A 21222-nucleotide genomic window follows, 5' to 3' on the forward strand; every position below is an offset into this window, starting at 1 on the left:
ATGGCACATGATGATGATATTTATTGTAACTTATAGTTTTTATTAGTATCTATTGCTTTGTACTGCTGCTGCAAAACAACACATTTTCATGACATGCCAGTGATACTAAACTTGATTCTGCCTGCAATGAGAAGTATTAAACCACATTTGAGTCTGCCACTCTATCTGCTGTAACCAGTCGTTTTGGAAAATGCTGCTCTAGTACAAATTTAGCTTCATGTTCATAATTTAACATGTTAGTCACATAGAATTTGAGATTTAGGATCTCCCACCACTCCAGCCACTGCTGACTTTCCCTAGTAAGTCCATGCATTACCAAATGTGAAGAAATATTATCCCTGAGAATCTTTTACTGTAATTTTCCTACCACCGATGCAGGGGTTACTGGCTGATAGTTCCCTGGTTTGTCACCATTTGCCTTCTTAAACATAGAAACATAGAAAATAGGTGCAGGAGTAACAAAGGGAGAAGATAGGGTATTCTTCAGCCTTCTTGGATCCTGCCAGAAGTTATAAGGATCTTGGTCAAGGCCCCAGTAATCTCCTCCCTTGCCCCACCCACTCAGTATCCTGAAATAGATTCCTGATGACTTATCCACCATGATGTTTTTCAAGAAGCCCAAGAGCACCACATTCTTATTATCAACATGCTCTAGAATATTAAAATACCCTTCCCTAGTCTCACCATCGTCCAGGATTTTGTCCTTGAAATATATTGATGCAAAGTACTCAGCCTTTGTCATGTGGCTCCAGGCAAAATTCCCTCCTTTATCCTTGATTGAACTTTTCCTTGGGTACACTATTACTTTTAATATATATGTAAAATACCTTTGGATTCTCAACTATGTTAACTATCTATTGTAGCTCTCCTAATTCCTTGATTAAATTTTTTCTGCTTCCTTTTTATTCCTCAAGATCAAGGTTAACCTTGTATGCCATTAGGGAAAACAATTGTACAGTGGATTTACCAATGGAATTTTGGATAGTATGAATTACTTCAATTTAAATAGGGAATCTTGCTTGTATTGGAGATGATAGCTCAATTAGGAAAACTTTTGTTTTCAGTCATTTGAAAGCTTTAATTTGTTTTATATTTGGGGGGAGAAGGGGAGCACAAAATCAACTGATATTTTTTTCCAGTCCTAAACAGTAACTGAGAATCATCCACATGCTTGCTGATACTTGATTGACTTTTATCTAAATTTTGTTTTTAAAATTTTTGTTAGCAGTGGCATGGATTCTGAAATTTCATCTTTCTAAACATTAGGGAATTTTACTTCAGTTCAGTACATAGTACAGAGTTCAGTTTACAGAGTTCAATTCTGATGTTTGAAAGTGGGTTTGTGAGAATGACCTACTTGTTAAAGAAGCCTTTCCTTGAAGCAAAGCAAAGTATTGCCATAATTCTATTATTATTATTTGCTTTGGTTCATTTCCAGCATTGACGATTCAATTGTCAGCAGCTGAGTCTCGTTGTAACGTTCTGGAAAAACAGCTAGAGTACATGAGAAAAATGGTTCATAATGCTGAAATGGAACGAGGAGTAATGTTACAGAAACAGGTAATGCTAATAAGGTTGTCAAGCAGATCTAAACTTGAAAGAACATTTATCCAAAATCTTAAAGCTGTTTCTACTACTTCAAATCACATTGCATATCATTTTAAGAACTGATTATTGCTTTCATGCTAGAATCAAGAAAAGTTGACCCCAATTTTTAAGATTTTGTAATTGAGGATTCCAATTTTTATCAGCCATGGCAGTCTGCTTCAGTTTGGATAATTGTTGCATAATGTGTATAATTGTTGATTGGGTTTTCTGTTTATGCTTTGTTTCAAGAAATAAAATGTTCAATATTATTATGTGATAGTCTTCAAACAATGTGTATATTGAAATTCATTGTACCAATTTTACAATCTAAGGCATTAGAGTTGCTTCACTTTCATGAACAATAGCTTGGGAGTATAGACCTAAGAATTTTTTAAACTGATTATGTTAAGACCTAAGGAATACCTAGACCTCTAAATACAAATCTCTGAAGTATAAAAAAAATACATTTATGGGATATGACAGGGTGGAAGTTCTTAAATGTGTAAAGTGCACTGTTCAGATGCCGTTTCGAGTAAGGCACTTGGTTCTCAACACTACAACTCAGGATATATTGGCCTTGGGGAAATATTTCTGATTCACTACATTTACAGTGTATAATGTTGTTGCATAAAATAGACTTGATTAATCAAATAAGACAGAGATCAAATCAAATTATTTAAAACTATAGAAGGAACTGTTTGGATGGTGGTGAACTGATCCTCCAGGTTTGATCAAAACAAAGGAAAGCCACTTTAAAATTAGAGCTGTGCAGTTTTTGGGTGATAACCTGGCTGTGGAAATTTTTGATGCTATGTTAGTTAAAAATTTTAAAGCTGATAGTTTGTTATAAGGCAATATTTGGGATTATGTCACCAGGATAGAATTGAGATGCAGGTCCTGTCAAGGGATGGGATAAAATAATCCACTTTTCTGTAGGTTCATATACATAAAACTTCATTCCTTGAAGTAGCAACTGGTGTAAATAGAATAAGTCTAATAATATCTGTTGCATTCTTGTTAAAACAGGCATCCTTGGAAAAGAAGGGCTCTATGGACCAAACAGATCTACAATCAAAGCTTGAAAAACTTGACTTAATTGAACGAGAGTATCTCAAACTTACAGCAACACAGACTGCAGCAGAGGTAAATGTTTTCTCTATAATGGGCCAGCACAGCAGTGTAGTGGTTAGCACAACGCTTTACAGCCCCAGTAACCCAGGTTTACTTCCCGCCACTATCTGCAAGGAGTTTGTGCGTTCTCCGTGTGACTGTCTTAGTTCCTCTAGGTGCTCTGGTTTCCTCCCACACTCCAAAAACATACAGGTTAGTAGGTTAATTGATCACATGGATGTAATTGGGTGGCATGGGCTTGTTGGGGCAGAAGAACCTGTTGTGCTGTATCTCTAAATAAAATAAGATAAAATAAAAATTTTATTTCCTTATGGAAATAATTAAAGTGATACTGAAAACATTCCAAGTGGCATGTGACCATAATTGTTTGTCATTTTAGAAGGAAGGTATAATTCTAGCATGTGATATGGTGAGTAATACTTGAGTAAACCTCTGTTATCCACTCATTTGGAAGTTCTGATGGTTTGGCATCTGGTCATCAGGTGATGTTCAACATACACCCTTTCTGCTGGCTACAGCCCCATTAGCACACTTGTATTCTACTGGCCACTCAATGATTTTATCATATTATTATGTACCATTTAAAGAGAAAAAGGTGAATTAAGAGCATTGTTAATAGAAATAACTGTAATAGTCCACTAATAATAGCACCACCAGAGTCCTGAGGATGCTAAATTATCATAGTTTTACTGTATCAAGTAATTTCAAGTTAATAGACAAGGCTCCCACATTCCTGCCCTTGCTATTAGGTAGTTAAGTGCAAATATCAGTCTCGCATGATGTATGCTATCCTTGTTATGCCTTGAATCTGTGCTTTTTAAAGAAAAATGCTAATTACCCAGATTTTGCATTTGGTGGCAAGGGAGTGTCACTTGCCATTCTTCATGCTGATAGTTTAAGGATAAAAGATCAACTTTATTCACCATATACCAGGGGTTCCCAATCTTTTTACACCATGGACCGGTACCATTGAGCAAGGGGTCCGTGGACCCCAGTTTGGGACTCCTGCCGTACAGTGCTTATTTGGGCAACTCTTAAAGAACAAAAACTAATCGAGAAAATGGCAGGGATTTGATTTGCTTCATTTATTTGTGATTCTATGCTACTTAATTGGGACAGGAGACTACAGGTTTCCCCCGCCATCCAAAGGTAGAGCGTTCCTATGAAACAGTTCGTAAGCCGAAATGTCGTAATGCGAAGAAGCAATTACCATTTATTTATATGGGAAAATTTTGTGAGCGTTCGCAGACCCAAAAATAACCTACCAAATCATGACAAATAACACATAAAACCTAAAATAACAGTAACATATAGTAAAAGCAGGAATGATATGATAAATACATAGCCTATATAAAGTAGGAATACTTTTCCACAATCATTACTGAACTGTTCTCCGTAGCGAAAATCTCACTCAAGCACTGTTGGCAAACATACGGCGCAAGTGCTCTCCAGTAACCTTTAAGGTATGAAGCTGCCAAATCATACCAAATAACACGCAAAAATACACAGCCTATATAAAGTAGAAATAATGTATGTACAGTGTAGTATCACTTACCAGAATCAGGAAGACAGCGCCGAGCACACTGACGATAGTGTGTTAGGCTGAGTTGGAGTTTGGGTGGTGCAGTGGCCCCCACCCTCCAGGCCGCCAAGCGATACATTGCCACGAAGCACGCAGGGGTGCAGCGGTAGCCGGGAGGCACACAGCACATCTTGAAAAAAGCCAAAACAAACATGCTAATTAATTAGGTGCCGTCTGGCACGTAATTGTCGGCCCAGATCAGTGCCGATTTCCGATTGCATCGTCTCTGATCTGGGCTGACAATTACGTGTCAGCGGCACCTAATTAATTAGCATGTTTATTTTGGCTTTTTTCTTAAAGATGTGCTGTGTGCCTCCCGGCTACCGTTGCATTCTCCACGAATTGGTATCTGTCCGTGGCCTGGGGGTTGGGGTGGTGGGACACTGGTGTGTCATCTCGTCATCGTCTGTTTCCATTAGAGCAGGCAGCTCATCTTCTATCTCTGCCCGCCTCGATGTCAAAGGTCGAGGTTCGTCATCTACTGTGGCTGATGTGGAAGGCTTGCTTGACTGCTGAGCCTCGCGCATTTTTCTATCACACAGTTCTTTGTAAGGACTCAAACCATCCTGCAGATATCCCCTAAACCGACATACCCTTTCAAAATTAAAGTTGTACTTTATCATTACTCATTCAGTTTCAATTGTTATCCTTTTTTCTTACAATTGCATCAGCTCTTCATCTATCAGTTCTTGGTCATGGGATGCCAAAACCTCTTCAACATCATGTTCGTCAGCTTCCACAAGCCAAACTCACGTTGTTCTTACTTTGTTCACCACGATCAAAACGCTTAATTATGTCTAGTTTTACGCTAAGTGTAACACCCTTACGAGCTCTTTTAGGCTTTTCTGATACCATAGAACTCATCTTGCAAACAGCTGCTCACAGGCATGTGTTTAAGCAATGCCGGCAAGAATCCGGGAGAGAGCGGCTGCTCGGGGCGCGTGCTGATTTTTTATCGCGCGCTGCTTTTTTTTCGTAACAGTGAAAACACTTTCTGAAAGCGAAAACAGGGTACTAATGTAGGTCTTTCGTAACAGTGAGGTATCGTAAAGCGAACGTTCGAAAAGTGGGGGACACCTGTATTGCTGAACAGTTTCTAATTTGTGTCAGTTGCGTGCACTTGTGTGGCCATTAGACACTACACTGTGAGAGTGAACATTTTTTTAAATAGCATCAGTTGCATATATTTGTGTTCAAAAAGCAGTGATTTTTGTCACTGATAGTTGGCAGGCAATAAGCACTAAGACAATTCAGACTGTTTTGCTTACTGCTGCTTCAAGCATTCAGGCTTAGAGATGCTAGAAACAGCCAAGAGTGAAAAGGAAGCAATTTCATTACATCAACAACTTAGGAACTATGAAGAATTTGAAGGTATTGAGAATCATCTTGAATTTTACAATGCAAATGAAGATTTGGAGGATGCAATCATTGACAACATTGTGTGAAGGCAGTCCATCATCTACATCGTGTCTGTGCTGATTTTGATTACTTACAGTCAGTCTAAAGAACACGACTTCTGTCAATAACTATCAGGAACCATTACACAGTTTTATAGTATTGTAGAGGTATTGGCAGTGTTCAGATTTGTTCTGTATTTCATTTCAATACATAATTTGTTACTCAGTTGAACAGTTAATTGGGTCAACATGTATTGGTCCCAATATGGCCCAATTAAACAAAATACACTATATCAGGGATTTGTTTTAGTGTGTTGGTGCAACATGCAGTAAAAACAACAACATTTAACAATTAAAGAATTATATTTTTAAAAAGTTAGAGCTTGGTACAGATATGGAATAAAATGTGCATAAATACCAGCATATATTTGCAATGTAATCAGCATTATTAAAAAGTGGTTTAAAATGTTTAGTGTAATGACTGAGGTTATAGATGGGGGGTGGGATGTAACTGGAATGGTTGATCAGATTAACTGCCTGCAAAAGACACTTGTAAGATGGCATGGAGTTTTTGTTTTAATAGCCCAATGGTGCTTTCCAGAAGGGTAATTTTTTGGGGGAAAAGGTTTGCTGGATGTGTGTAGTGTCTGCAATGATTTTTCCTGCCTGCTTCTTTGTCTTGGACGCATACAAGTCCTGTATTGATGGGCTGACAGTTTGATGTTGTTTTCTTATATTGTGAGAGGATGCTGCACTAAACCAGAGAGTCAGAGTCATAGTCATACTTTATTGATCCCGAGGGAAACTGGTTTTCCTTACAGTTGCACCATAAATAATTAAATAGTAATAAAACCATAAATAATTAAATAGTAATATGTAAATTATGCCAGGAAATAAGTCTAGGACCAGCCTATTGGCTCAGGGTGTCTGACCCTCCAAGGAAGAAGTTGTAAAGTTTGACGGCCACAGGCAGGAATGACTTCCTATGACGCTCAGTGTTGCATCTCAGTGGAATGAGTCTCTAGCTGGATGTACTCCTGTGCCCAACCAGTACATTATGTAGTGGATGGGAGACATTGTCCAAGATGGCATGCAACTTAGACAGCATCCTCTTTTCAGACACCACTGTAAGAGAGTCCAGTTCCATCCCCACAACATCGCTGGCCTTACGAATGAGTTTGTTGATTCTGTTGGTGTCTGCTACCCTCAGCCTGCTGCCCCAGCACACAACAGCAAACATGATCGCACTGGCAACCACAGACTCGTAGAACATCCTCAGCATTGTCCGACAGATGTTAAAGGACCTCAGTCTCCTCAGGAAATAGAGACGGCTCTGACCATTCTTGTAGACAGCCTCAGTGTTCTTTGACCAGTCCAGTTTATTGTCAATTCGTATCCCCAGGTATTTGTAATCCTCCACCATGACCACACCGACCCCCTGGATGGAAACAGGGGTCACCAGTGCCTTAGCCCTCCTCAGGTCCACCACCAGCTCCTTAGTCTTTTTCACATTAAGCTGCAGATAATTCTGCTCACGCCATGTGACAAAGTTTCCTACCGTAGCCCCGTACTCAGCCTCGTCTGATGCATCCAACTATGGCAGAGTCATCAGAAAACTTCTGAAGATGACAAGACTCTGTGCAGTAGTTGAAGTCTGAGATGTAAATGGTGAAGTAATGGCTGATGTGAGGATGTTCTCTAATGACAGTGTAGAATTGCACCAATATGTTCTGGGCCAGATGGGATTTTACCAACAGTCCTCTTTTTTTGTTGGACATTTGATTGTATCCACTAGTTTTTACTCGAGTCTTGTTGCATGTGTAAAGGAATATCGTGGTTGAAAAGTCATCGGGATAGAGTCCTTGGAGACTGAATTGAATCTAATTCAACATTAAATTATACTTAGACATGAAGCTGGAATTCAATAAGAGGTGAGAAGCAAGTTCAGCATTAATTAAATCCCCTATATATTCCATGGAGAGACTACATATGAATAAAGGTTCACAATGTTAACAATGTAAAATCTGTGCTCACAGATGGTTTTCTGAGCCATTGTAACAGAAATTCTTTCTTCTGTTATGTTTTTAGAATGAATGTACATGTACAATAACATTGATAATCCATTAATTTTTGCTATTTGGCTTGCCAGGAGATGTTTGCTCTGTTTCCTCTTGTCTGACCAAGGCCTGATTCCTAAAATTACTTCCAACTTATCAGGTTGTTTAAATTTTATTATACAACTGTAACATCTTGGAGAAGATATATCTCAAGTGTATTGGAGTATTAATAGAAATGCCATGGGATTAGTCCAAAGAATCTGCCATTCAGAGCACCACCAAAGTCCACAGGAGTAGAAGATCAAATGACCCATAGTAAGACTATGATTAAGAATTTGCCTTTCCATGGTCATGATAATTTGACAGCTAATTTGTTCTTTTATCCAGAAAAAAATCTGTGAATTGGAACAAAAGTTACAAGAGGAAGAACATCAACGAAAACTAATACAGGATAAAGCTGCACAGGTTTGTGCAAGTGTTTAATACACTGCTTTTAAGCAAATCAGAGCCACCATTATTCAACCATCAGCATTTCATAATTTTATACAACTCAAATATTCTTTCCGACCTTATTGAAAATTGTTGGGAAAATATTTATAATTGCTTTGCTTGGTATAGCTCAAGTAGATATAGTTATAAAATTTCACACTTGTACTATTAAGATGTAGTCAAAATGATAATGACTGCATTTTATTGGTTTCCATGAGGCACCTGCTAAAGATGTTACCGACATGTTGCAAGGATAATATAGAGATGAATAATTAGTGGAGCTGCAGATTTTAAGAATTTTTATAATTCAGTTAAATTATAGGGTACTATATAAAGTTGTTTGTCTACATTATACTTGGTACCAATATAATTATATTTAAAAGTGTTTCTTTGTATCTAGTTGCAGACTGGCCTGGAAAGAAACAGAATTTTGTTACAAGCAGTGTCACCAGTAGAACCATCAACACAACCAAGAGCAAAAAAAGTAAAGAACAAGAAACAGCATCTAGTGAAGGTAAATTTAATTGTTGCTGACAGTAATCAATATTTGGGTTGAAAGCATTTAAAATGCTCTAAAACAGGTTTGTGGTTTAATGCAGGGGTTGCTAGATGTGATCTTTTCTTAGCTGTGTTAAAGAAGCCTCGATGGGCCGAATAGCCTGTTTTGCTCCTAGGTGTTATGGTCTATTTAATGAACCTGAGGATCAAATGCTCTAAGTTAAAATAATGCCTGGACTTTAGGTCCATCTGACTTGGGGGAGAGTGCTAACAATTGACCCATATGCTACTGGTGTTTAAAGTAAATGCTTGTGATGATTATGATTATAAAGTAGATGATTATGATTTTTAAGTTTTCATAGTCGTGCTTGACGGTCATGAGGATAACCAATGAGCAGAATTCAATATGACTGTCTAATATGGTTTTCTTTGCTGTCTTTTAGAAGCCTTGTACAATCCATTCTCATGCACAACCCCATTACCGCTTTAATCTGGGTGATATTCCATTTGTTGCAGGAAAAGTGAGTACTAGTAATTGCACTAGTTTTGCATGTTCAAGTTTTGTATTATTGTGTTCCATTGTTTTCTGTCAAAATATTGTTTCTATTGATTTTACCCAACCACTTCATTGATTATTTCCATTGCTGGTGTTGGCTAGTTATCTAGGATTGGTTTGTAAACACATTCATTCTGCATAGTAACTGTAATCAGTATCCTTCATATTAAAAGTTTTTTGCTCGTTCCAAAAATATTTCATATCATCGATAAGAGCTCAAATAGGTTTAGCTTTTTAATATTTAAAATTAAACGTATTTTAAGGCATGGTGTGCTTGGATGTTTACCTGCTACTAACTAATGTCAAGAACAAACATCAATTTAAAATCATTTGCTTCCAAGCTTTTTAAAAACTTTTTTTTTTAAGCGTAATGTTGTTTTTGTCTTTCAGTCAACTAGTCCAAGTCATTCAGTCAGTGCTAATGTTCAGCATGTGTTGCATCTGTTGAAGCAACATAACAAAATCTTGTGCAATGACCGAGTGGTCAGTGAGCAGCCAATGGTCAAAAAAAAAGTCTGTAGAACGGCTATTTCAATGACTGAAAGTTCCTCTGGATCTACTGTATCTTCCAATTCCCATGAGGTACTATCTGAACTATTGTTGACATTACAAGATGAATTTGGACAAATGAGTTTGTAAGTATTCTCTTCATCTGCCTTGTATTTAGCATGTTAATTCATCATTGTTAGAATTTTATTGCTTAACGGCTTTTAAATTTCCACCTGCTGCATTCAAAACTTGATAACTCAAAGTTCATTACAATATGGATGTGGAGTCAGCAATGTGTTCAGAGGTACACTTGTGAAAACATTGACTGATCTTCTAGATGAAATAGTTGGGATAGGATAAAGTCATATTCCATCCAGATGAACTAATCTCAAGAAGCTGTCATGAACTTGTTTGTCACTTACAGAAAAGATTTGTATTCTATGCTCCAGATTTCAAGGAAGAAATTTGAGGAAAGGGAATTAAAATTCATTCTACTCACTTCATTCAATGATTCCCATGTGTGTTTCAGTAAGTGATAAAATACAGAAAATATTACATTAAAATAAAAGGAAAGCGGAAATAAGTAGATAGTCATAGTCATACTTTATTGATCCTGGGGGAAATTGGTTTTCGTTACAGTTGCACCATAGGTAATAAATAGTAATAGAACCATAAATAGTTAAATAGTAATGTGTAAATTATGCCAGGAAGTAAGTCCAGGACCAGCCTATTGGCTCGGTGTCTGACCTTTCAAGGGAGAAGTTGTAAAGTTTGATGGCCACAGGCAGGAATGACTTCCTATGACGCTCTGTGCTGCATCTCGGAGGAATGAGTCTCTGGCTGAATGTACTCCTGTGCCCAACCAGTCCATTATGTAGTGGATGGGAGACATTGACCAAGATGGCATGCAACTTAGACAGCATCCTCTTTTCAGACACCCCCGTGAGAGAGTCCAGTTCCATCCCCACAACATCACTGGCCTTACGAATGAGTTTGTTGATTCTGTTGGTGTCTGCTACCCTCAGCCTGCTGCCCCAGCACACAACAGCAAACATGATAGCACTGGCCACCACAGACTCGTAGAACATCCTCAGCATTGTCCGGCAGATGTTAAAGGACTTCAGTCTCCTCAGGAAATAGAGACGGCTCTGACCCTTCTTGTAGACAGCCTCAGTGTTCTTTGACCAGTCCAGTTTATTGTCAATTCATATCCCCAGGTATTTGTACTTCCCCAGGAAGATGTTAAAAGGGAACAGAATAAAGGAAACATTTTTTTTATGATTGCAAGACCCTGCTGGACTTTAAGAACTTAAAGTACCGTAGGTCTACTCCATCAGTAAGTTGCTCATTGGTGGAGAAACTAGAGGAGCTTCTCTTGGTGCAGATCGTGTAGTGGTGTTGGAGTGGGTGCGCGAAGTAGGTGTGCAGTCTAACAGTGAGTGATTGTCTTAGTCGCTTTTCTTGTGATAATGAGGCCCTGTTGGACATTGTTAATGTGGAATGCTGCAAGTCTAGTCCACTGGTTTATTGGCGAACGGCGGGGGAACTGTATGGCTTCGGCCTAGCAAGGACTAGGCCTCAAGCTACAGTGTCACTTATCTGCAGCTGCTGAGGAGAGAGGTGTTGGAGTTGGTATGCTCCACCGGAGTGGTGGAGGTAGTGTGGCATGGCATGTGTGCTGGAGTTGGTGCTCTAGTGTTTGCTGAGCAGAGAACAAGATGTGTTGTGTTTGACTGCAGACTGCTGCCACATTCAGGGACTTGGACTATATTTTTTTATGTGACTGTATTTTACTGCTATCTTATGTGCTCTGTATGGGTGAATGACAATTAAACTTGAACTTGAAATAGGAATGTTGCAAAAGGGAATATGGGGTAAAAATTAAAGATACTGTCAAGGGTTTGAGCTGCAGCGGGGAGAATAATGCAAAACTATTCCAAGTAGGGCTATAGTACAGGCAGAGGAAGACAATGAGTTTGCCTTTTGTGGTTATGTTTTACTAATGGAATGACAGAACAAGATACTAGATAATCTGAAAATAGATGAGGCACTTTCTGAATTTAGCATACTGTCCATGGTAATATCACATCAAAGATGCACACATTTCAGTATTGCTCTCGTGGTAGTAAAGCCGAAATGTATATTTATTCCTCCTCCTTTTATTTTGTTCTGCCTTAAATACCACATACCTGGCTCTCATATGGTCTATTGTTTCTCTGACATTAAAAATAATAGGCAATAGGAGTTATAACTCAAATGCCAAGTTGGGGGGATACTCTTTTTAGAATCAGACAGAGAATTGAGGATCTGGTTATTTACTCTCCCTCTGCATAACTACTTACTTGCCCTTCAACTATTTGATCTGTATTTTTCCACTATTAGTGTGTTTTCGGCTGCTGAGGTACTAAGTTGTGGGCTTGGTAAACTTTACTGCTGCTCTGTATCTCCTTTAGGGCACTCTTTAAAATCTATTTCTGACAGCTTATTTTATTATCTCTTGAAGGGGCTTGGTGTGCAATTTTTGTCTTGATTATGATTTTAGAAAGTATATTTTAATGTTTGCCATGTCAGATTAAACGATAATTTTTGAAAGCAAGTGTAGGGTGGCCTATAATAAGTAATGTTATTGAGATTCATTGCCGATTAATTTTAAATTTCCTTTGTATTTTTGCAAAAAAACTTTTCACAAAGCCACACTGATCCGCTTTCCAGCGTATGGCTGATTGCAGCAACCTGTTCTGACAGCATGCTCCATTTGGTTTCATACCACTGCCTTTGGCCTTTCCCATTTAGGTGTCACATTTCTCCCTGCCAGGATGCCAGGAGGTAGGAGGTAGCTGTGGGAGAGGTTTTACTAGTAGCAATTAATTCCAGCCCAGCACATTAGAGGGAAGCATAGCAGAAGTGCAGAGGAAGTGAGATGTGACAGCAAGTTAATCAGCTTGTGTTTTTTGGTGGTGTGGTGATGATTTTGCTCATCTTGTGTCTCTTAAACACAATTGGCTTCGTGGGAAGCAAACCAAATGGAAAATATATGGCCACATGTATATTAGCCTCCTCTCCTGATCGTCTAACTTTACAAGCCATTCCCTATTTTGTTTCCCTGGGTCCTTCTGTTTACTTACTGCCCATTATACTGCTGGCATTTAGGGCAGCAATGAAGGTCCTCCATTTCTGTCTGTCCTTGGCCACTCAGATGTAGAAGGATTCTTCATTGCTATTCTGTAACAGTTTTGTTTGACCAGCCAGGGTTGTTAGCCCTGAGCTGAACCTCCTAAGCTGAAGGACTGATGGACCACTCTTCACCTGTTTGGCATGGGTGACCCTAGCAAGAACCGAAGCATAAAGCCCTGACTTCGTCCAACATAGCTCTCCAGATCATTTGACACAGAAGCCTCCAAACCAAAATGAGTTTGTGGTCCTACTGTTTGTCTCATGTTTATATTACTGAACTTGAGCAAGGAAATCAATGAACCCTCTTCGTTAAAATATAATCTATAGTTTCCTTGCAGCTAATGTGTGCAATTTTATTTTTTTTAAATCAAGTGAACATCAGGAATTAGTTAAACAGATACATGAAGCAAAAACAAATGCAATGAGAGATGACTTGGAGCGAGAGTTAGAAACATTGGTGAAAAGAATGGAAGCAAAAGGAGATCAGATTGCTAAAGTCCGCAAGCATCAAGCATCGGTAAGACTGAAGGGATTTTTTTTTAAGGATTTACAAAAGTAATTTAATTCTTTTGACCCAGAAAATTCAAGCCAATTAAGTATCACCAAGCTTCTCAGTTTGGTGATACCTCATTGGCATGAATTTTGGGCTCCTTTAATTGTAAATAATTTAGGATGCTCTCAGTAGCTGCTGTCAAGAGGCACTGACACTTAGCCATAAATGTTCCCCTTTAACTTCTGTTTGAAAGTTGCGGATGATAAGGACAATGAAGACTCCCTCCATAAATGATTGAGTACAATACTTGATGGTATCCTGTCTTGAAACTGAGTAGTGATTACCTGGTTGAGGTATGGGAAATTTTGATTCAAAGGAACCATGTTTTGGAAAGATTTTACATCAAAGTAAGTGTACTACTTCTCAGTACAACTGGGTGATTTGAGTCTCAAGTTCCACATCATCTTTACCCCTTAATAGCTTGGAAATTCATGTGGTTCTGAGTTTCTGCACTGTTTAAATGAGTTGAGCTTTAAAGTATTTTTTATGTTCTTCAATAAGGCAATTTAAAAAAAAAATTAATCTATCTCAACTTTGTACCGTGTATGAAAGGGCCCCACTTAAAAGTAAATGCTCCAATATGTTGGTGCAGAGAAAAATTCCCAAGCTTCATTTGGTTATCATTCACAGTAACTTTTTAAAAACAAGAGGGAATAGAATACCTATATTATAATGAAGAGATGCCGAATGATGTTTAAAGGCTGCTTGCTGAGGCTGAAAAATTAGGAGGAAGAAGAAATAAAGAGCACATTTTGTTGTAGATGGAAATTGCATACAAAGGCTTGAGTAAAGACTGGAAATATGAGGTTAAACTACCTCCTTGATATGTCAGTAGGACTTTCAAAACACAAAATTAGTCATTGGTTGGTATTTTTCTCCCCAACAACAAAATCAAGTTTTTTTTGTACCCCATATATTTCAAAGATTTGTCTTTGCAGCAGAATAAAATGCTTAAACACTAGTATCTTGTATTAGATAAAGGGAATCAATTAAGGGAGTTGAGAACAATAAGGGAAATGGAACTGAGGCCATGATCAGAAAGGACTTTCAGAAAAGCTTTTGGTATGCTGGCCTTTATAAATCAGAGCATTGAGTATAGGACTTGGGATGTAATGTTGAAATTGCACAAGGCATTGGTGAGGCCAAATTTGGAGTATGGTGTATAGTTTTGGTCACCAAATTATAGGAAAGATGTCAAGAAAATAGAGAGAGTACAGAGAAGATTTACTAGAATGTTACCAGGGTTTCATCACTTAAGTTACAGAGAAAGGTTGAACAAGTTGGGTCTTTATTCTTTGGAGCGTAGAAGGTTGAGGGGGGACTTGATTGAGGTATTTAAAATTATGAGGGGGATAGAGAGAGTTGACATGGATAGGCTTTTTCCATTGAGAGTGGGGGAGATTCAAACAAGAGGACATGAGTTGAGAGTTAAAGGACAAAAGTTTAGGGGTAACATGAGGGGGAACTTCTTTACTCAGAGAGTGGTAGCTGTGTGGAACGAGCTTCCAGCAGAAGTGGTTGAGGCAGGTTTGATGTTGTCATTTAAAGTAAAATTGGATAGCTACATGGACAAGAAAGGAATGGAGGGTTATGGGCTGAGTGAAGGTCAGTGGGACTAGGTGAAAGTAAGAGTTCCGCACGGACTAGAAGGGCCGAGATGGCTTGTTTCCGTGCTGTAACTGTTATATGGTTATATGACTTCATTGAATAGTGAAGCGGACTCAGGCTTGTATAGTCTTCTGCTATTATTTCTCGTTGAATTCACATCATAGTTTATATTTTATCACTTAATCATTATTAACACTTTAAGGTTTAACACTTAATGCCATTGTGACCAGGAGTGTTATTTAGTCAAGCCTGTCATGATGTGGAATGCTATTACTTCTGGTTTATATTAACAGTGCCTGATCAAATTCAAAATCTGATATTTTACTTGGACTTTTGCCTCATCCCAAAGATATTATCTATGTACATGAACTTTGGTAACTATTGGAATGCAGAAAATAGAACAGCCAATCTTTGAGGATATTTTTCAAATACTAGTGTGCTTATGTCTGATGCTATAGACAGAACATGAGTTTAAAGTCTTATCTGAAAGCATCACTAATAGTGCAACACTCATGTTACACAGGAGATTCTATCTGAAACACCTTGTGGTAACTCTGGAATAGAACTTCACTCCACAACCTGTTACCTTGGGGCAGGATTACTACCACTGAACCAGGATGATGCTTGTCATATCAAAAATTAAATAATAAATTAATAATATTTGCTGAATCCTTGCTCCTTTTGTTCTTTGATTCAAAGTCTATTTTCCTCTTTTAGCTCAAAAAATTCCAGGACACAATGAGGAAAAAGCATTCTGCTGGAGGAATGACAAGTCAGAGAAAAACACGTGGTGTAAATGAAGTGCAAGTTACAACAACTGTAACAACTAAAGGAAAAGATGCTTCCACTATTAAAGTACGACCAGGGAATAAAACAAAGGGCAACCTTTGCTTGTTAAGGGATATGCAGACTTTACAAACTACCCTCCGAAAAGATGACGTGAATTGGGGTTACTGAAGTCATAAAGTTCACTAAGTGTTGTGAATTTCATACTATGTTTACGCCAACTTGGTCATCTTTACAGCCAATGAAATTCTTTTTGAAGTTAATAACTTTTGGGCTGTAAGAATTTTAATTATTTAATTCTACTCTTCGCAATAAGACTAAGTTATTATGTCTTTTGAATGCAAAATTTCAAGACCATACACTTTTATCAGAACAAACTTGATTCTGGTTGAGTGGACCAGTGCATTTCTGCAATGATGCCTTGTAATTTCAGTGTTGTATCTTTTGCACATGTGCTCTTCCAAGTTGCAGGTGTACAGTTTCATGTATGTCACTTATTTGGGAAGTTGAAAAATGAATCAAAGACTCAAATTGGTCACTTGCAGCTTAAAATTATTTTCTCCTATAAATACTGCCCTTCATATTTAAGCAAAGTTTGATGACAATTAATATGGACCAAAGTTCAGCAATGCTTTTAAATTTTAAACTACAACTGAACTTAATTTACCTGCAGGTTGATGTACTCAGGGAAGCCTATCCAAATAATGTATTCAGAAGATAAGCTCATTTAAAGTGACAGTGCATTTTTTTGTATTTTGTTAAGTATACAATTGCAGATAATTTTCTGTATATAAAATATGCAGAGTTGTTGATCTGGTTTTTAAAATTTAATAGACCATGTTAATATTTTTATATTTTTGATGTTGCTGTTCAACAAGTTATCTCCTCCACAACTATTTAAGTCTATTTTACATTCTTGCACGTTTTGATGGGTGGCTGTTAACTATTTATACAAAACCTGTGTGCTTGCAGCACTTTATTAACTTGAAGATCTTTTTATTAATTAAACCTAAATTTTTTGTTTGCTTTAGGTATGATTGGAACAACTAATTTCATCTATTTTGAACTCTTAAGACTAGATGGAATTTTGTTTATGCTGGACCTCTTTTTAAGTGTGGGAAAATCCTTCAATTCTTCTTGAGGGCTTTGCACACATGAAGCAGTGTGTCTAGCAAATTAATCTCATTAGGACCTAATGTGTTCTACATTTTTCTATTCATTATACAATAGTTAAATAAATAATTTGAAAAAGTGGGTGGTGAGTTTTTAAAAAGTATTTTGCTGCACCTTTTTAGAGAGCTCTTTCTAACTCTGCTTATTGTGACTTGTCTTTTGAACTATTTGTAGTGTCTGCATTAAATTCACCAAATGGGATTTTATTCTTGTTTTGCTTTCAGCAGGCGGTTTGTTTCTTAAGTATATAGTATCATGCAATACATACCATAATTTCATGGGATTTGTACTAAATAGCGATAAGTATCATGATTGTCCTGATTTTAATATTTTTTTGGCTTGTATGGATTGTATCATTTACCCATCTGTCATTAAGATGGTGGCTGAGCCCAAAGGAATTTTTCAACATACAAGATTACTTGGTTACTAAAACATTAGTTTAGCTTAGTAGCTAAATTTCCATATTCAAGCTTATATAATGCTTCTCTTATAACTTGTGATGAAGTTGTATTGTACTAATGTTTTAGACTACATTTGAGCACCAACCTGAATGAAATCTTTTGGATAGGTTTGAGTCTTCATTTATTCTTTTCTTTGCACATCTATAAGAATGGTTAAACTGTATTTACATTAAGTGGGAAATGGAATGTCACTCAAGTACAGGACATTTTGTCATCTCTGGAAATAAGGATATGAAATTGCTAAGTGTAAATGATTTTACTTGGAAGTGTAATCTTGTGATCAAATGTGAAATAAAAGGGGGTTTTCTAAATTTCAAATCTGAATGTATGTCAAACGTGAACTAGAAGAAAACAACACACTAGGTATTTAAATCTTGCATTTTGAACAACTCCATAATCCATTAGTGAGCTTGGTTTGTGATTATTGAATAGCTAGCTTAAGTCTCATATTAAGTATTTTCTTTAGTGGCAATGGTCTTTTATATGAACACATTTAGCCCTTACAGCCTATTTCATTCAGTAAGCTAATGGCTGATCTTCCTCAAAGCCATTTTCTAGCCCTATCCCTGGATCTCTTTTATTCCCTTAATAGCCAGAAATCAATTACATTTTTGAAACAACAGAAGACAGCAAAACTACTTGGAGAAGATGTTAATTTAAAGCTGGTTGGGTCTAAATGTAAATCTGATGGAGGCAACTCTTTCATTATGATTGTACAGTGGGACAATGATAAAAGACATAACCAGGGGCTACATTTTGTCTTTCTCCCACTGATACAGCTGAATACTTCCTACAGTTTTTGTTAGAATTGCTCTAAGCTCACCAAATAGGGCTTTGTGGAGAGTGTTATAATAAATGACAGCAATATTTTCTGCCTCACACAAGTCTTTATTAGGATAGTATAGCAGCAGCTGGAAGAATATGGTTTAAAAATACAGTGCACTTTAAGGGTAATTTCTGCTTCTATAATTCATATAACTTGCTTCTACCAATAGTGCATATTGTTTTTACAGCTTGAAGCTGGGAAGACAGCAGAGTAATTTTAATTGTTACCGGCAATAAACTAGACGTATCTAAATTTTTAACCAAGCTGAAAACCATCATAAAAATGGCAAACTTTTTTTCCCCAATGCTTACTTTGAGAATTTGCTATTTAGCATTCTTATGGAATATGGAGCTTTATCCTGAGTTGTTAAACGATGCTTAAACCAATACAGATTAGTACAAATGGCAAAAACAAGTAGGAAGCACCTCATTTCCAAGACAGAAGCAAAAAATTACTTAAGACATGGTTGACCAGATGATTGCAGATTTCCAGAGGGTTTAGTAGACAAGCTGGATTGCCCTCTATGATCTCAGAACAGTTGTGCCCATTTGGATTCAGCTGTAGTACAATTTTAAGAAAATCAACAATATATCCATAGAAATTATAACATTTTTGTAAACATTCAACAACAACTGAAGACAATGAGTGGGCTTTGTATTACATTGTTGCTTGTATAAAAAACATACTTTTCATTTGAATTTACTTTAAAGTATCCATTGTACAAAATAATGAACTTCAACTTAAGTCTGCACCAAAGAAGAAATACTGTGGAATAAAAGCTGTGATAAGGGATGAAGCAATGTTATTTTTAAACTAATCTGCACATTCAAGGAAGTTATGAAATGTTGCTGTACTTTGTGTTAGAGATACAAAATTAAAAATCTTAATATTTGCATAGCTGAAATGTTGGTTTCTACATACTTGCATAAATGTAGGTGATTACCTAGAGAATTTTAATATATCACACTTTACACACCATATTATGTGGAGGGTTGACAAGGACACAAGATGTCACTTATGTCCAATAATCACAAGGTGGGTCACTAAGAAAGCTTTTCTAACTAGCACTGTTCTTCAGCAGTGATTTTGGGCAAGTGGCAAAATCACTTTCCTGAAATATTTTTATTGATCAATCACAGCATGCTTTTTTTTTTGCAAACCTCTATCCTTCCTATTCTTACATTTCAAATAAACCTCTTTAAAAGTTTCATCTAAAGAAAGACAGTTTTGTGTATTTAAGGAATTGCAAACTTGAGTGACAGACCAATTATGAGATTATTAATCAGACATAGACAAAATATTTAAATCCACTAATACAACTGTGGAAGTTAAAATTAATATTAAAAGGGGAGAAGACCTATTATCCTGACATGATCTCGCTGATACTTCACAGCCAACTAAAGGGGTTGACTCTTAAATGTCCTTGCACAACCTTCTGAAGGACACTTAGGAATGTCTCATAAATGCTAGTCTTGCCAGCAGCATTCGGATCCTGAAAATTGAATAAATAAAAACTTGCACAGCAGACTGGCATTCATTTGTGTCAGTAAGTCAGTTGAAATAGAAAATAATCACATCAAATGTACTCTTACTCCTCTCTAAAATGTGTGTTTACTTCAAGCAAAGATCACTAGAGAATAACATGGGAGTTCATACTCTAACCTAATTATCTTTCCTTAATGTCTCTTCATTGCTCCTGCTTATTCAAATCAGAAAATTCAACATAGATCAGGGATATGGCAAAAGATCATTCAAACATCAAAAAATGGTAAATCTTGCCAATTAGAACTGTCTAATAAATTGCATCAAAATGCATTCCTTTCAGGATTTAATAGAACATTTTAACAATTCTAGTTTTGTTTACTTCTGTCTTCCATATATTTAACTATTGTACAGAATTCAACCAAAAGGAGAAGTCTTATGTACAAACTGGTAGTAATTTGTGGAACCTAAAACTACAGACTGAGATGAGTTTGATTTGTTTCATCATTAATAGTCAAATTAATCCAGAATAAAGGAAGTAACAAGAATGAATTGCAGTCTGTCGATAAACATCTTAAGCTGTACATCTCAGGGAACAGGACTTGGCCACCTTTCCTTGTGGTTGAGAATTTTCTGTTTGCAACTGCACAAATTTAAGTAATTTTAAAACTGAAAAGAACTGTATTAAAGTGTAAAATTATTCAAATCCAAGTCTTGAATTTGGCTTCTTCTGTTTTTAACACACATGCAAAGTTTCAGTTAAGATAAGTGGATACCCTGCCTACACTCAGAGGTGGGGTGCTCACTTTGCTACATAGGCTATGGATTTTGTAAATGACAAATACATTTACTTGCAATGTGCTCAGGAAACCAAGCTGCCAAAGGAGGCAAGGGCTGCTATTTACTGTTCATATAACAAAAATTGCTTCTACCTGTCATTTACTTGCCTTTGAACCATCCCACAATGTACCTCCCTTCTGTGGCAATGTGCAATTTAAACACCAGGAAAAATACTTGCTCATAAACTGTATTATCCTTGGAGCATTCTGCACATTAGGGAGACAATTAGACTTTATAAAACAAAAACATGCTCACTATTTATAGTATTCAAACCTACAGTATTCCTGTTTGGAAATCCCGTCCCAACTGTCTTCAATAACAAATCAAGCTCAATACCAGTATTTGGTATTCTTCTCTTTCCCCAACTCTGTTTTTGAAGTATACTTGGATGGTCTTGTATTATTTTAGTAAAATTCTGATAATCCCTCACTTCTACAACTTTGGAGGTGCCTGATTTGCAGATTTTCCATACTATTATATATTATTGCTATTACTACTACAATGACTAGTTTTGTTATGCTGTAGTATAATAA

At 37.0% G+C, this 21222-nt stretch overlaps 2 protein-coding genes across 4 annotated transcripts in view; one reads left to right on the forward strand and one right to left on the reverse strand.

Moving 5' to 3' along the window:
* LOC140200302 (centrosomal protein of 57 kDa-like) overlaps positions 1-19325 on the forward strand; it is a 32762-nt gene extending 13437 nt beyond the window's left edge. For both annotated transcript variants that reach the window (XM_072263419.1, XM_072263420.1), the window contains 8 exons: positions 1439-1560; positions 2614-2730; positions 8142-8219; positions 8644-8757; positions 9185-9262; positions 9688-9932; positions 13333-13477; positions 15839-19325. In XM_072263419.1, the coding sequence (XP_072119520.1) occupies positions 1439-1560; positions 2614-2730; positions 8142-8219; positions 8644-8757; positions 9185-9262; positions 9688-9932; positions 13333-13477; positions 15839-16078 (1139 nt within the window). In that variant the 3' untranslated portion in view covers positions 16079-19325. The remainder of the gene's footprint in view (positions 1-1438; positions 1561-2613; positions 2731-8141; positions 8220-8643; positions 8758-9184; positions 9263-9687; positions 9933-13332; positions 13478-15838) is intronic.
* The window catches only part of mtmr2 (myotubularin related protein 2), a 143338-nt gene continuing 140536 nt past the window's right edge, over positions 18421-21222 (reverse strand). For both annotated transcript variants that reach the window (XR_011886595.1, XM_072263413.1), the window contains one exon: positions 18421-18925. The gene's annotated coding sequence lies outside the window, so the exon portion shown is untranslated. The remainder of the gene's footprint in view (positions 18926-21222) is intronic.

Source organism: Mobula birostris, chromosome 7, assembly GCF_030028105.1.
Source record: "Mobula birostris isolate sMobBir1 chromosome 7, sMobBir1.hap1, whole genome shotgun sequence".
NCBI classification, from domain to species: Eukaryota; Metazoa; Chordata; class Chondrichthyes; order Myliobatiformes; family Myliobatidae; genus Mobula; species Mobula birostris.